Raw genomic sequence first — 14,252 nt, forward strand, 5'->3', positions numbered from 1 at the left:
ACAAAACCTTTTCTTCCTCAAGTATTTTGGCTTAAATGCATCTCCAAATATGTGTTTGCTCCATTTTAAAGTAAGTGCATTTTCGGGGAAATTTAATCCATATGTTTCAGCAAGGTTACACGTAAATCATCCAAATGTTGGTTTATTAGAGCTACATGATGTCAAAGATGCCTTTTGAGCTTTTTTAATAGTCTTTACATTCTTTCGTGAAAAGCAGCAAGTTAGTTGCCAAGAGTAAACAAATCAAATAGCAAAAGGTTTGAGTTCCGTTTGAAATGCTTAGCCTATTATTTTTGATTGGGTTCTGAACTTGGCAGTGCACATTCCCTGTTCTTGCCTGCGGGGCAAAGTGAAAACAATTTGAACATTGTATTTCCCAACTGGTTCATTGACATTTGAGAATAATGTAGTACAGACAGAATCAGCATGTTTGGCAGGTGAGTGATACCTCACATGACCTCAGAAAGTTACTTCCTCCCGGATTGCTGAAGTTCATAGCACAGAGCAATGTCATACAAATTCGAAAACACAGGTTAGGACAGACAGCCGTTGAGGGATCCGTACTGGGTACTTACCTATTTCTCTTGTGCATCTTTAGGTGGAATGGTTGAAAAATGAAGACATAATTGACCCCGTTGAAGATCGGAATTTTTATATTACTATTGATCACAACCTCATCATAAAGCAGGCCCGCCTCTCAGATACTGCAAACTATACTTGTGTTGCCAAAAACATTGTTGCCAAGAGGAAAAGCACGACTGCAACTGTCATAGTCTACGGTGAGTGAGCTGGTGGAGTCTCAATCTAGTCCATGTCAAACTACAGTTTCTCATTTTAATTTAAACTATCAAGCGAGAGGCCCTTTCTCTTTTCTTTTCTTTTTTTTTTTTAAACATAATTTATTGTCAAGTTAGCTAACACACAGTGTATACAGAGTGCTCTTGACTTCGGGAGCAGATTCCCGTGATTCATTGCTTACATACTACACCCAGTGCTCATCCCAACAAGTGCCCTCCTCAGTGCCCATCACCCATTTCCAATCCCTATTGCCAGCTTGCAGCTTCAGCAGTGAGGTTTAACTGCTTCCCTGATAGGCATAGAAAGACCAGACTTGGAAATTCCTAGCCCTTGGTCAGTCCGCTTATGGAAAAGTGAAGGAAATCCGCCTGAGTGCCTGCACCAGAGCCAGAAGATGCTCACCCATCTAAGCGTGCCCCCCTCCTCCATACCCTGGACCACCCAGATCTAGAGTGAGTTTGGAGATGAAGATGGTTAAGTCAGCCCGCTGACAATTCTGTGGGCTTTGGCTTAGTCAGGTAAATTGTGGCTGACCTGTTCCCCAGATACATCAGAGAACAACGTTGACTTCCTGGAACTTGCTTTACACACTTGGGGGGGCGGGTAGTTAGAGTGAAGGTGAGCACTGCTATGCAGTGGCCCTAATCCTAACCACACAGCAAGTTCAACATAATGATTTCTTTGGGAAGCTTCCCTTCCGCTCTCTGGCCCTTTCTAGTCCAGCTCATATCCAATTTGACCTAATATTTCTCCAGAAATACTCAACAGTTTCACACCCAATTTTGCCGTAGTGTCTGATGCCTTTATCTCTTTGCGGTATAGCACTCAGTTGTCTTCCAGTCATTTTATGAGGAGTTTCATCTCCCCAGCTGTGTGTTAAGCTCCACTATAGACCAAGAGACTGCTCTGTGTATTTATGTATTTCTCACAGTGTTGGGCAGACAGTAGGTCCTCATATTCTGGGTGATTTATTGTGTCAAGGGAAACCAAACAACCCTGGGAAGTATTTTGAGGGTATGCCCCCTCTTAAATGAGATGCCTGTGTCTCACCACCACTTGGAACTTAAGGAAGCTTTTCAGGGCTGCGTCAGTGTGAAAGGACATTCCAGGGACCTTCGTGTCTGGGTGACTGCAAAGGAGAGGCTGCCCTTGGCAGGTATCTGGCTCGTGGTACTTAGTGTAGATACTGCCATTTGGATGGATGTCCTCCTGCTGTGGGGAGTTAGGAGAAACAGAAACCACGTGAGGCTCCAGAGGCTGTATATTGTGACACTTTAAATCTTTCCTTTTTATTCCAAGACAGATACATACAATTTTTTAATCCTCTGGATACTCTGAGATTTAATTTCCTCGTCAAGATAATGGCTATGTTAAATTGTAGGTAGTTGCCTCTCTTCAGTCACAATGAAAGGATTCCTACTTTTTGTCTTTTTCTAAACTGGCTGAACAACTTGATGAACAGCATTAAAGTGCAAAAGATAATGGAGCACATCACAGCACGTAGCAATCATAGATAACTAATGGCGATGGACTATCTCTCTATGTGTTATATAGATGTTTAATATACATGCAGATCTCTTCCCCTATATATAACATGCTTTCAATATCTACAAATGCAAGCTGAACATGGTTTTTAGAAAGAATCAAACAGATGGAACTTAGGCATTTTGAGTTCAAAAAACATCATTGGACCCTAGGGGTCAGGAGACTTGTGCTCTAGGACTAGTTCTAGTAACTGACCTTCAGTTGGCCACGTGACCAGGATGCTAGGAACCCTCATGTCCTTGTCTGTAAAATGAGGGTATAAGTCTAGGGCTTTCATATTCCTTTTTTTTTTCTCTAGAAGCTTATCATTATTTGTTTCTCATTAAAATCCTATCAGAGCAATATATGGATACTATAACCCCAAATATTGGCTTGCCAGTATGCTAGTAAGCAGTTCACACTGACAATTCCATGACACTGGGTTTTGTAAAGCTGAGCAGGTTAAGTTGCTTTTTGGAACACTAACTGAAACACAACCTATCAGCCATCTGCTTGTCCTTTTCATGGCCTCATAAAGTAAGTCGTCCAAGGCTCATAGATTAGGCTCACCAGAAGTTTATAGCAAAACGTATACATCTAACAAGTATTTCATTTTTGAGTGTGTTGTATATATTTATTTTTGTTAGTATCATTTTGAGATGGCAAATATATATCTGTTATAGAAAATTTAGGAAACACAGAAAAGGTCAGAGAAGAAAATGCCAATAATCCTGTCATCTTGTCATCCAGAAATAGCTTTTAAAAAGATTGATATGCATACTACTGGTATTTTTATGCATAGATAAGATTTTTTAAGTAAAGGATATAAATATATTTTTTACTTAAAACGTGATGTTCAAATATTCATGTATTATTAAATAGACTTCTAGAGCACCATTTTTTAATGGCTGCCTAGATGTCAGTCACATGGACATACATTTACCCTTTTCCTATTGTTGAACATTACAGTTGTTTACAATTATTTATCTTTATAGAAAAATAACTCTGCCATGAAAATTCTTTTGTCTGTGTATGTATATATAACAGATTCATAATTTTTCCCATTGCCTTGCATAGGTTTCTAGCAGAGAAGATGTCGGGCGTGTGATATGCACATATAAACTGTGTGCTGCCTGAGTGTCTAGCACTCTCTTTATGATCAGGAGTTCTAGTTATGTCAGGTTCTAACTTCTACTAGTTACGTCAGGTTTTAACTACCAGCAAATAATTTTTGTTAGAAAATGCTTAATTACAATAATGTACTCTAAACTCACATAATGGAAGTCCTAAAATATATTAGAGTATTTTCTACAGGGCTATCTCCGGTGGTAAATAGTGAACATAGCAGTAGAATGTAGGTTTTATAATCATACACTAAACTCTCCATCAAACACCATAATTGACTTTTACACACAGAATAGGTGTCCATTTCAATTACATAAACTAAATGCCAATTCAATCAAATGGCTACTCAATTAGTTTAAAATCTAGCAATATAAGACTTTATTTTTTAACGAGGTTCACCGCGTTAATGAAACTGACCAAAAGTCCTTAAAAGGCTGTAAAGTTTACATGTGCTAAAGAAAAATAATCAATCATCTATTAAGAAAAAGCTACATGATTTTATTCAGCTCTCATGCTTCAGATCCACCTGCAACCTTGGCATAAGGATGTAAACATTTATTATTTGAGATAAGCTGTCAAAAATAATTTTTAAAGCTTGACTAGGTAAGAGGAATGTATTTTTTTTAAGAACAGTAGCCAAGAAAAATAGAACACGGTTCTATATACAATTCTGAGTAGGTGAGTACATTTTGGTAATTCATTTTATTTATCTCTATGCTTAGATTCCTCAGCTATGCAGTAAAACTGAATGAAATGATGCCCAAGGTCTCTTCTATCTTTGAAATTTTAGATTGCTTTATGGTCACTTAGCAGATGACTTTTTGTCTATGTGTTGTGCATGGTTTGTGTGTCTGTGTGCATGAACACACATATGATTCAATTTTATATTTACCTTCTTCCAGTAAATGGTGGCTGGTCCACCTGGACAGAGTGGTCTGTGTGTAATAGCCGCTGTGGACGAGGGTATCAGAAACGCACAAGGACCTGCACCAACCCAGCACCACTCAATGGTGGTGCCTTCTGTGAAGGGCAGAGTGTGCAGAAAATAGCCTGTACCACCTTATGCCCAGGTAAATAAGATAGTGCTCGCGTTCCAAATGTATCCTCCCATTTTCGGATTGTTTTAGAAGATATAAACAAAGCCTTATTCACCTGAATATGTGATAAATGTTATTTATATCCATCATACCATTGAATGCTTACACAGCTGAGAAATCAAGTATTTTTCTCCCAAACAGTATTTAACTTTATTAGCCAAACATACAAAATAGAATAAAACATGAGATTAAACACTTACGGACATAATCCCTCTCTATTACTGGACAAAACTGCTAGAGCCAAGATTATAGATTCTATAATTCAAGGGATTTGGAGAGCCCTGAAAGCCACACATTTTAGGCATAACAACTCTTGATCTTTAGACAGCCATGGAAATTATTGGAATGAAAATTTAGAATATGTTTTATTCTGAGATATTTGATATTTGGTGTCAGTTTCTGGGCAAGGGCAAATAAAACATTTGGAGTGAATTAAAAAGAAGACAAAGCTTTGTGACACCTGGGCTAATGGGTTTTGAAAATACAATGCAGTCAGCTCTTTATTATCTGTACATGTTGGCTGTGCATTTCTGTGAGTTATTTGCAGTGGCAACTATAGCAAGATTGCATCCCTCTGCTTCTGACCATCTTCTGATGCTGTCTCATGTTGTCACCAGCTCTTATCTTTAGGCAAATTAAAGTTAATATTGCCAAAATCAAAACCAAAATCAACTAAAATGTTTAATTATATGGTATATTGAAAATTTAAGCTAAAATTATTTTGAAATAATCCATAAATTTAGTGCATTCCTTGGGTAGCTGTTATATTTCAATTTCATTATTTATTTGTCTTTTATTTTATTATTTTTTTTGTGCCTTCATGATTTAGAAACAATCTCCTTACGTCCCTTTATTTTGCCTACCTTTTGTCTTATTCATTCCTTAAAGAAACTTTCTCAGAGATGGGTTGTAGAAATGAACTGTAGAAAAATATAATCTATATTTTATACTCCCCAAGTGTCCACTCTCAAATATCCAAACAGTATCCCATACTGAATCCTTTGAGAGATTTTATTAATGTAACAAATCTTGACACTTAGCTAGGTTTAAAATTTCAATATTTACCTTGTAGTCTCTTATATTTTATCTAGATATTGACTTCCACAATTAAAAATGCACTGAGTATTTTCAGTTGAGATAGAAGTGTGTGTGTGTGTGTGTGTGTGTGTGTGTGTGTGAACTTTGGGCTGGTTTAGGTCAAAGTAAATGTATTTTCTCCAAATAGCTGGGAGTTGCTTATACAGCCAACTCTGTATAATTGAAATATTGATGCTTTCATCATTTTTTTTCATATGGGCATGTTTATATCTCCATACGCATTATATATAATATATTTACACAGTAATTTGAATACGAAATCATCTAGATTTTCCAAACTGTGTAGGCTATTAAAATTAATGTAATTTCTATGAATATGTAGGTGTAAGATATTATGTATATTAGATGTTCAATAAATGATTTTTGGCATTGTTTTATATTGAATTCTAGATAATCATAATTACTTATGTATTTCAGGAAAACTTTTTATTTAACCACTTTTCAATATTGTTATCCTATTTAAGAATTTCTTAAGAATGAATTTTAAGTGTGACTTCAGTGAGACTTACTATGTATTTTTTCAACTTAGGATTTAAGTTGTATATTTTTAAAAGAGATAGCTTAGTATCATTGAAATTACTGACAAGTCAGACACAAAAATTAGAAAGAAAGTCAGTTATAAATGACTGAGTCACAGCAAAAAAATTAGGAATCTGTATAAATATTATTTGTAAAATAGAAATAGAAATATATATATCATCAATAATGGAATGGAATCATCAAATAATAAGTGGAAACTAGTATAGTCATTTCAGCAAAGCATTGCAGAACAGCATCAAGCTGCCTGGATGAAAAAATTAAAAAAAAAAAAGTAAGGCATGGATAGAGAATGGATAGATAGATAGATAGATAGATAGATAGATATGGATGGATAAATGGATGGATGGATGGATGGATGGATGGATGGATGGATGGATTGGTCATTGGGTGGATATATAGATTTCTTCCCCATTGTACCAACCTCTTCTCCATATCCTTACACAGGTTTACTTGCACTGACCACATGACACTATGTGCAAAGAAATCTTGGGTTCAAAAAGACGTCCCCTAAGTTTCAATATAAAATCCAAAAGCTTCCCTTTTAATAGAGAAAAGGGCACCATCATGATCTACCTTTATGTACCTCCTAGTCCTCACCAGCTCCTGGTGACAACTTTGCTTTCTGGGTGTCCCTATAAGCATTCCTTTGCTTGGTCAGTAAGGAAACAGTCACACACCCAGTAAGAAAAGTTCTCAGAACCCTGACAATGCATGTAGAGCATGCTTACTTGCCAGCAGGTGACATGAATGCAGGACTCCTTGATGGGACATTTTCTTCAGTTTTCTGTTTTGTTGTTTTGTTTTGTTCTGTTTTGTTTCATTTTATATACTTGAGTTCTACTCCCTTCTCCCCCCAAGCAGCTGCTTCTCCCTCTGACCTTATGCTGGTTTTTGTGTGTGTGTGTGTGTGTGTGTGTGTGTGTGTGTGTGACAGTGGATGGCAGGTGGACTTCATGGAGCAAGTGGTCTACTTGTGGGACCGAGTGCACACACTGGCGCAGGAGGGAGTGCACGGCACCAGCCCCCAAGAACGGAGGCAAGGACTGTGATGGCCTCGTCTTGCAATCCAAGAACTGCACTGATGGGCTGTGCATGCAGAGTAAGTCTATTTGAGCAAACAGCAGTTGGGAGGCCTGATATTTAACCATTTGAATTTCTCGGAGGGAAATATTAGAAATTAAGAATTCTGAACAACAACAAAAACAATGCAGTAATATACCAATATAGTAGCTCTGTCTCAGAATTCAAAGAACTAATCTCCCAGGAACTCGAATGAATAATAACTGTCCGGTTAACAAATGACATACACAATATTGCTTTCTCATGAGCAAAGAGTGAGTTAGTCATTTCCATGGGGGAACTATCATTCTTTCCAGATCTGGGAGCCATTACTCAGCTTTATTAGAATGCATAAAAGGGCACCCTAAGCAACTCATAGTAGAATCACATGACTTCAAAAAAGTAAGCTATTTATTCCTAATTTATGGCCATTACTGAACCAGTGTCCATGAATGTAAAATATATCTAAAGGACAGGAAATGGTCCTGCAATTTATCAATTTACAACAAATGCTTGGTGGGAACATGTCCACAAGCCCTTGAAAATTTGAGGTTTGTGTTAATGTCCGTTCAAAGAAAATAATGTTAATAAAACAAAAATTTTAAAACCAGGTATAGAAGATTGGCCCAGGAATATAATGGATGCAAATATCCCCCAGTTTTCATGGCTTTGTTTCTTAGATTTTCTTAATGAGTTGATAGTTTGATGTCCATACTTGCAAACTCTTACCCCTTTAATGGAGGAGCCCTTAGATGTGCAAAATTTACCATCTTACATGACCATGAAGTAAAGTATTAAGAATTGTTCTGATCTCACGCCTATGTGGCTGAATGGATCAAACAGTGTGCTATCCTTGGATCTTAACTAATAGCGGCCAGATGTTGACATTTCTTATAACACATTACAAATTGCTTGCAGAATACAGGCAACCAAATATATTTGTGTAGATGTATTTGTGTTTGTCGTTTAAGAATAAAATATTTCACTTTCGCCACATTTATGAAATTGTGTTTACCTTCCAGGGTCTATACACACAAGGACCTTTAAAAAGAAACCTTACTTAAAATACAAATAAGTAATTATGTTGCTGACACAGAATAAAAATCCAACAGGCTTCTTATTTTTCTGTCCACAGTATGTCGCATTCTTTGAGGACTGGCTGCTGCTGAGTATAAAGCACAGCTTCTGGTTGTGATTTGCAGACTGCTACCGTGCATCTCACCAAGTTTGTGTTAGAAATACAAGAATGAAAAGAATATAGCTGTTTTCCTAACCATTTATCCAGAGATACAGGGTTTGTTCCTCTAGGCATGACTTTGAGTTGAGGATTAAAATAAAAACATAGCACACATCATGTCATTCTTTTTTTAAATATTTTTATAATTTAATATCCTTCCTTTAGTGGTGAACAAATTGATTCATGTGATCAAAAGGTGGCAATATTTGAACTCTCTCTCCATGTGTGTCTCTCTCTCATCTCTTTCCTTTTCTCCCTCTCTCAATTCTATATTTCCACTTGGGTGATTTAACACCTACTGCTTCTATTGTGCATATTTTTAAATTCCCAAAGCAACCTATTTAACCAGAAATACAATGCTTAAAGATGGAACTTGGGGCCTTTAATTGGTTACACAAAATGACACGTATGAAATTATGACATTTGTCAAATACAAACATGAAACATTCAAATTAAGACTTTCATGACGTAGCATCCCTTTAGCATCTAGCTTGTTTCCTATGGCATTTATAGAACCTTTTGTTAAATGATTGGGTATTTGCCAGTAATGATGGCAGTGAAGTGATTATGTAAATCAGGAACAGGAACAAGCCTACATGAGGAGTTTTGTTGTTTGCTTTTTTTTTTTTTTTTTTTTTAATTTTATCAGATCCCTTGTTAGAGTGAAACATTTGAGTGTTTGGGTTAAAATAAGATAAAAAAAACCTGTTTATTTCCTTTTGCAATTCTGATTTACTGTAGTAACAGCCCCTACTAAGTCAAACTCATCTGCTCTCCTATATCTATCTACTCTAGTGCAACAGAAAATTGCAGTCTGTACTATTGATTTCCTTAGTGATAAAAACCACAAAGATAGTGCTACACTGTGTAATTATAGTATTCTAGAGTGAAAGTTACAGTTTCTACTTACCAGTAAGCTGGGTGTTTCTCGCACAACATTGCACCAAAATTTTGCAAAGAAATAATACTGCTCTTGGCACTACTCATTTTGAAAAAGAAAGGTTTTCTAATAGTGAAAGTACCAAGCTTGCGAGAGAGACATGGTCTATAATTAAGAAATAGGATGGGGAGCCCAGATGGCTCAGTTGGTTAAGTGTCCAACTCTTGATTTTAACTCAGGTCATGATCTCCTGGTTCGTGAGATTGAGCCCCACATGGGGCTCTGTGCTGACAGTGCAGAGCCCTGCTTGAGATTCTCTTTCTCCCTCTCTCTCTCTCTCTCTCTCTCTGGTCGTCCCCAGTTCGCACATGCACACTTTCTCTCTCTCTCTCGAAATAAATAAACTTAAAAAGAAAGAAAGAGATAGACTGGAAGTAGAAAAGATAGCCAAAAAGTTGTACTTGACAATTAAGAATTATAATTTTGCATTTATTTACTTTAGGAGAATTAGTGTCTTCAATGCATTAATAGCCTTTCAACAATATTGCAATATTATCTCAAAATAAAGCTAGTTACCACTCAACAAAGTATACAATACAACCTCTGAAATTGTATTCCTAGTTGAAGTTGTATACAGATGATTCTGATATATATGTAGACATACACAGCTAGGTGGGAGAAATTCAGAGTGCATAATAGAGATCAGTAGAATTCAGAAGCCTAGATAATATAGGGTAGTTTATTTTAAAAGCCAAATTGATACTTAAGAACAATGTGGCATATATACAATATATTACTCTCAATGTTTATTCAGAAATGTGTTCAAAATAGTCATATTCAGTCACATTTCTTCCTTAATCATCTCCATCAATACAAATACCTTTGACTCAAAATATGTAGAAATATTAGGTAAAATATTAAAACTTAAAGGACATACATATACACACATATGGCGTGTCTGTATGTGTGTGTGAGAGAGAATGAGTCAAGTTCAAAAGAAAGAGAAATCCTCAAAATAAAGTAGGAACTCAAAATGAGAGGGGTAACTGCATGAGTGGATACCAGAGTAATCCAGAAGGACATTGGACAGGGGTGTGGATCCTAAGGATTGGGAGCTAGAGTCTTAGTTTTGGCACAGAGGCAGAGGCCCTGGGTTTGCAAAAGCCAGAGGCCAAGAGTTGAAAGCTAGAGCCCTAAATAAAGCTGGGTCGCATAAATGACTGCTCCCACCATGAAAAATAACTAGATTTTTTTTTTTACCCACCAGCCCAGGGAAGCCACAGGAAAATTCATGGCAGAGAAAATAAAAATTAAGACTTCACTTAAATAAAACCCATAGTAAAACCACAATCCTACACCCAGATCTGCCACGGAATCTAAGATACAATAGTACTAAAGGACTAAAAACCAAAAGATAAGTAATTAACATAATTGGCGAAATTTCTAGGGTACCAGCAGAAGCAAACAACAAGCCATTCTGTTGAGTTTTTCCCACAACCCAAGTGCATTGGTCTATGACAAAAGTAGCCCAAGCCTGAAAATGAGATTACAATACACAGTTTCACAGCACCCAAGGGAACAGTCTGCTGCAAGAGAGAGCGTGCATCAAGAGTTAAGTGAGTTAGTGTTCTCATAACATGGACACAGAGCAATCTGAATGAGATTATAAAGTAAATACAAGGAAAAACACAAACTGTATTTTTAAAAGGAATATAAGCACAAATGCAAGAATAGAATATCTAAAAAAGGCTAAACAGATTAGGGGGAAAATCAAAGGGAATGCCTAGAAAGGTAAACATAATTGAAAGTTAAAACTCAGGGGGAGGTTAAAAATCGGATCAGAGGCAACTTTAGATAAAGCTGAAGGGAAAATTAGTAAACTGGAGTGAAGAGCTTATGAAACATCTCAGAATACAGGGAAGATAAAGTAAGTGATTTTATAAAAGGGAAGTAAAAACACATGTAAAATAGAATGAGAAAATCCAAATTGCTGGGGCGCCTGGGTGGCGCAGTCGGTTAAACGTCCGACTTCAACCAGGTCACGATCTTGCGGTCCGTGAGTTCGAGCCCTGCGTCAGGCTCTGGGCTGACGGCTCGGAGCCTGGAGCCTGTTTCCGATTCTGTGTCTCCCTCTCTCTCTCTGCCCCTCCCCTGTTCATGCTCTGTCTCTCTCTGTCCCAAAAAAAATAAAATAAAATAAAATAAACGTTGAAAAAAAAAAAAAAAAAGAAAATCCAAATTGCTGAAGAAAACAAAATTAAAAAGCTTTTCAGACAATCAAGACGGAGAAGGCTTACTACTCACAAACTCTCACTGAGTAGACTACTAAAAATATTATAAAACAGAAATTGATTTTTTAAAAACAAGAGAGAGACCAATTAAGGGGCAGAAAATAAAATGAAAATAAGAAACTAAGTTATAGACAACATTGACACAGCATATGGGAAAGTGTGATCAAAGTTAAATGTTTCTAATTTCCATATAGTTAGATTCAACTTTACCGGTTAAAATATTAATACTGACAGATAAAAGATGAATTCGTAAATTCAAAATAAGATTTTTAAGGGCAGGAAATGAACAAGAAAAAAGAAAAAAATACGGTAAATGAAAACAATAATTAAGATGGTATCAGGGCGCCTGGGTGGCTCAGTTGGTTAAGCGTCCAACTTTGGCTCAGGTCATGATCTCGCGGTTCTGTGAGTTCAGACCCCACATGCTGACAGCTCGGGGCCTGTAGCCTGCTTCTGATTCTGTGTCTCCCTCCCCTCAGCTCCTCCCCTGCTCACACTCTGTCTCTCTCTCAAAAATAAATAAAGATTTTTTAAAAAATTTAAAAAGAGACGGTATATACCAAGGATCATCATATATCAAGGGTAGTAATGTAAATGAATTAAATTTACCTGTTAAGGGGGCACCTGGCTGGCTTAGTTGGTTAAGCGTCCAACTTTGGCTCAGGTCATGATCTTGTGGTTTGTGACTTTGAGCCCTGCCTTGGGCTCTGTGCTGACAGCTCAGAGCCTGGAGCCTGCTTCGGATTCTGTTTCTCTCTCTCTGGCCCTCCCCCACTTGCACTCTCTCTCTCTCTCTCTCTCTCTCTCTCTCTCTCTCTCTCTCAAAAATAAATAAATAAACAAACATTAAAACAAAGTAAAAAAAAATTACTTGTTTAAGGAAGTTCAAAATTGTAGTAGAAAATCTGGTTTTATACTGGATTATACTTAATTTCATAAAGATATGAAAGATAATAAGTAGAACTTAGAGTATAGTTCAAACTTTATTTTAAAATGTTCAGTTAGGGGCGCCTGGACGGCTCAGTCAGTTAACATCCCACTCTTGGTTTCAGCTCAGATCATGGTCTCAAAGTTCGTGGGTTCGAGCCCCACATCAATTCCTCCTGGTGTGGAGCCTGCTTGGGATTCTCTGTCTTCTTCTCTCTCTGCACCTACCCTGCTTGCCCTCTCTCTCTTTCCCTCTGAAAATAAATAAATAAACATTAAAAATATATAGATAAATAAAATGTTCAGTCAATAGCTTTGACTATTTAATTGGGCTATTGTTGATTCACTTCCATCTCCCATTATTCCTAAATAACACTTATCAGAGATTGGTTTTACTCATAGTTTTAATTTAGGTTTTTGTTTTTCTTAGACTCTATAGTTTTTAGAATGTTTAATTTTCTATTGAATAATTAATCACAAGTTTTCTAAATTGTTTCTCACATTCCTAGTTTTGTGTTTAAGACACTTTAGAAAATACATGTTTCCCCAATGCCAAATGAAATTTTTAATCAAAGTCTTTGAGGTTTCTTATAAGATTATTGAGTATTTTAAAGGTGCAACAATGCTAAATGTTAACAAATGTGTGAAGTGGAGTCTCTTATATTTTGTTAAATGGGAATATAAATTCTTATAAGTATCTGGGGAAGCCACTTGACAATATGGGTTAAGAGCTGTTTATACCCTAGGGGAGCCTGGGTGGCTCAGTCGGTTAAGCATCGGACTTCAGGCTCAGGTCATAATCTCACATTTCTGTGGGTTCGAGCCCTGCATCAGGCTCTGTGCTGACAGCTCAGAGCCTGGAGCCTGCTTCAGATTCCATGTTTCCCTCTCTCTCTTCTCCTCTCCTGTTCACGCTCTGTCTCTCTCTCTCTCAAAAATAAAATAAGGGGGCCTGGGTGGCTCAGTGGTTGAGCGTCTGACTTCGGCTCAGGTCATGATCTCACAGTCTGTGAGTTCGAGCCCCGCGTCGGGCTCTGGGCTGACAGCTCAGAACCTGGAGTCTGCTTCTGATTCTGTGTCTCCCTCTCTCTCTGCCCCTCCCCCCGCTCATGCTCTGTCTCTCTCACTCTCAAAAGAGAAAAAATGTTAAACAAAAAAAAAATTTAAAATAAAATAAAATAAAATAATAAAATAAATATTAAAAAAAATTTTAAATTGTTTATACCCTTTGTTCCAGTAATCCTACTTTAATGAATAAATTTTAAGCAATTAATACGAAAACCTAAGAAGATATACGCCAAATATATCAAATATATTACAAATTCCTTGTCATTTATTGTAAAAAAAAAAATGCAAAACCTGAAAATCCAGTATTAGAGCACTTACATAACATGGAATATCATACAGCCACTAAAATGTTCATGATGGCTTAACATGGAAAAGCAGAATATGGATTTATACATGCATGTGGTCATGACTATGTAAAAGTTAGCTCAGGAAAAAGATGAATAAAATGTATGCATTTATATTTAGCCAGTGAGATTACAGGTAATTTTTTTCTCTTTCAATATGCTTTTTACTCACCATTTGCTTTATACTTGGCTTTTCATTATATTTATAATTATAAATGATTTAAAAAAAAAAAAAGAGGTGTTGAGGATTGGTTAGACCAACTG

The 14,252-nt window shown here is 36.7% G+C and overlaps 1 protein-coding gene across 2 annotated transcripts in view; it reads left to right on the forward strand.

Annotated features, from left to right (window-relative positions):
* The window catches only part of UNC5C (unc-5 netrin receptor C), a 351,607-nt gene that overhangs the window by 280,696 nt on the left and 56,659 nt on the right, over nt 1–14,252 (forward strand). For both annotated transcript variants that reach the window (XM_047856492.1, XM_047856493.1), the window contains exons 5-7: nt 599–779; nt 4,350–4,517; nt 7,117–7,281. In XM_047856492.1, coding sequence (XP_047712448.1) covers nt 599–779; nt 4,350–4,517; nt 7,117–7,281 — 514 coding nt within the window. The remainder of the gene's footprint in view (nt 1–598; nt 780–4,349; nt 4,518–7,116; nt 7,282–14,252) is intronic.

This window comes from Prionailurus viverrinus, chromosome B1 (assembly GCF_022837055.1).
Source record: "Prionailurus viverrinus isolate Anna chromosome B1, UM_Priviv_1.0, whole genome shotgun sequence".
Lineage (NCBI taxonomy): Eukaryota > Metazoa > Chordata > Mammalia > Carnivora > Felidae > Prionailurus > Prionailurus viverrinus.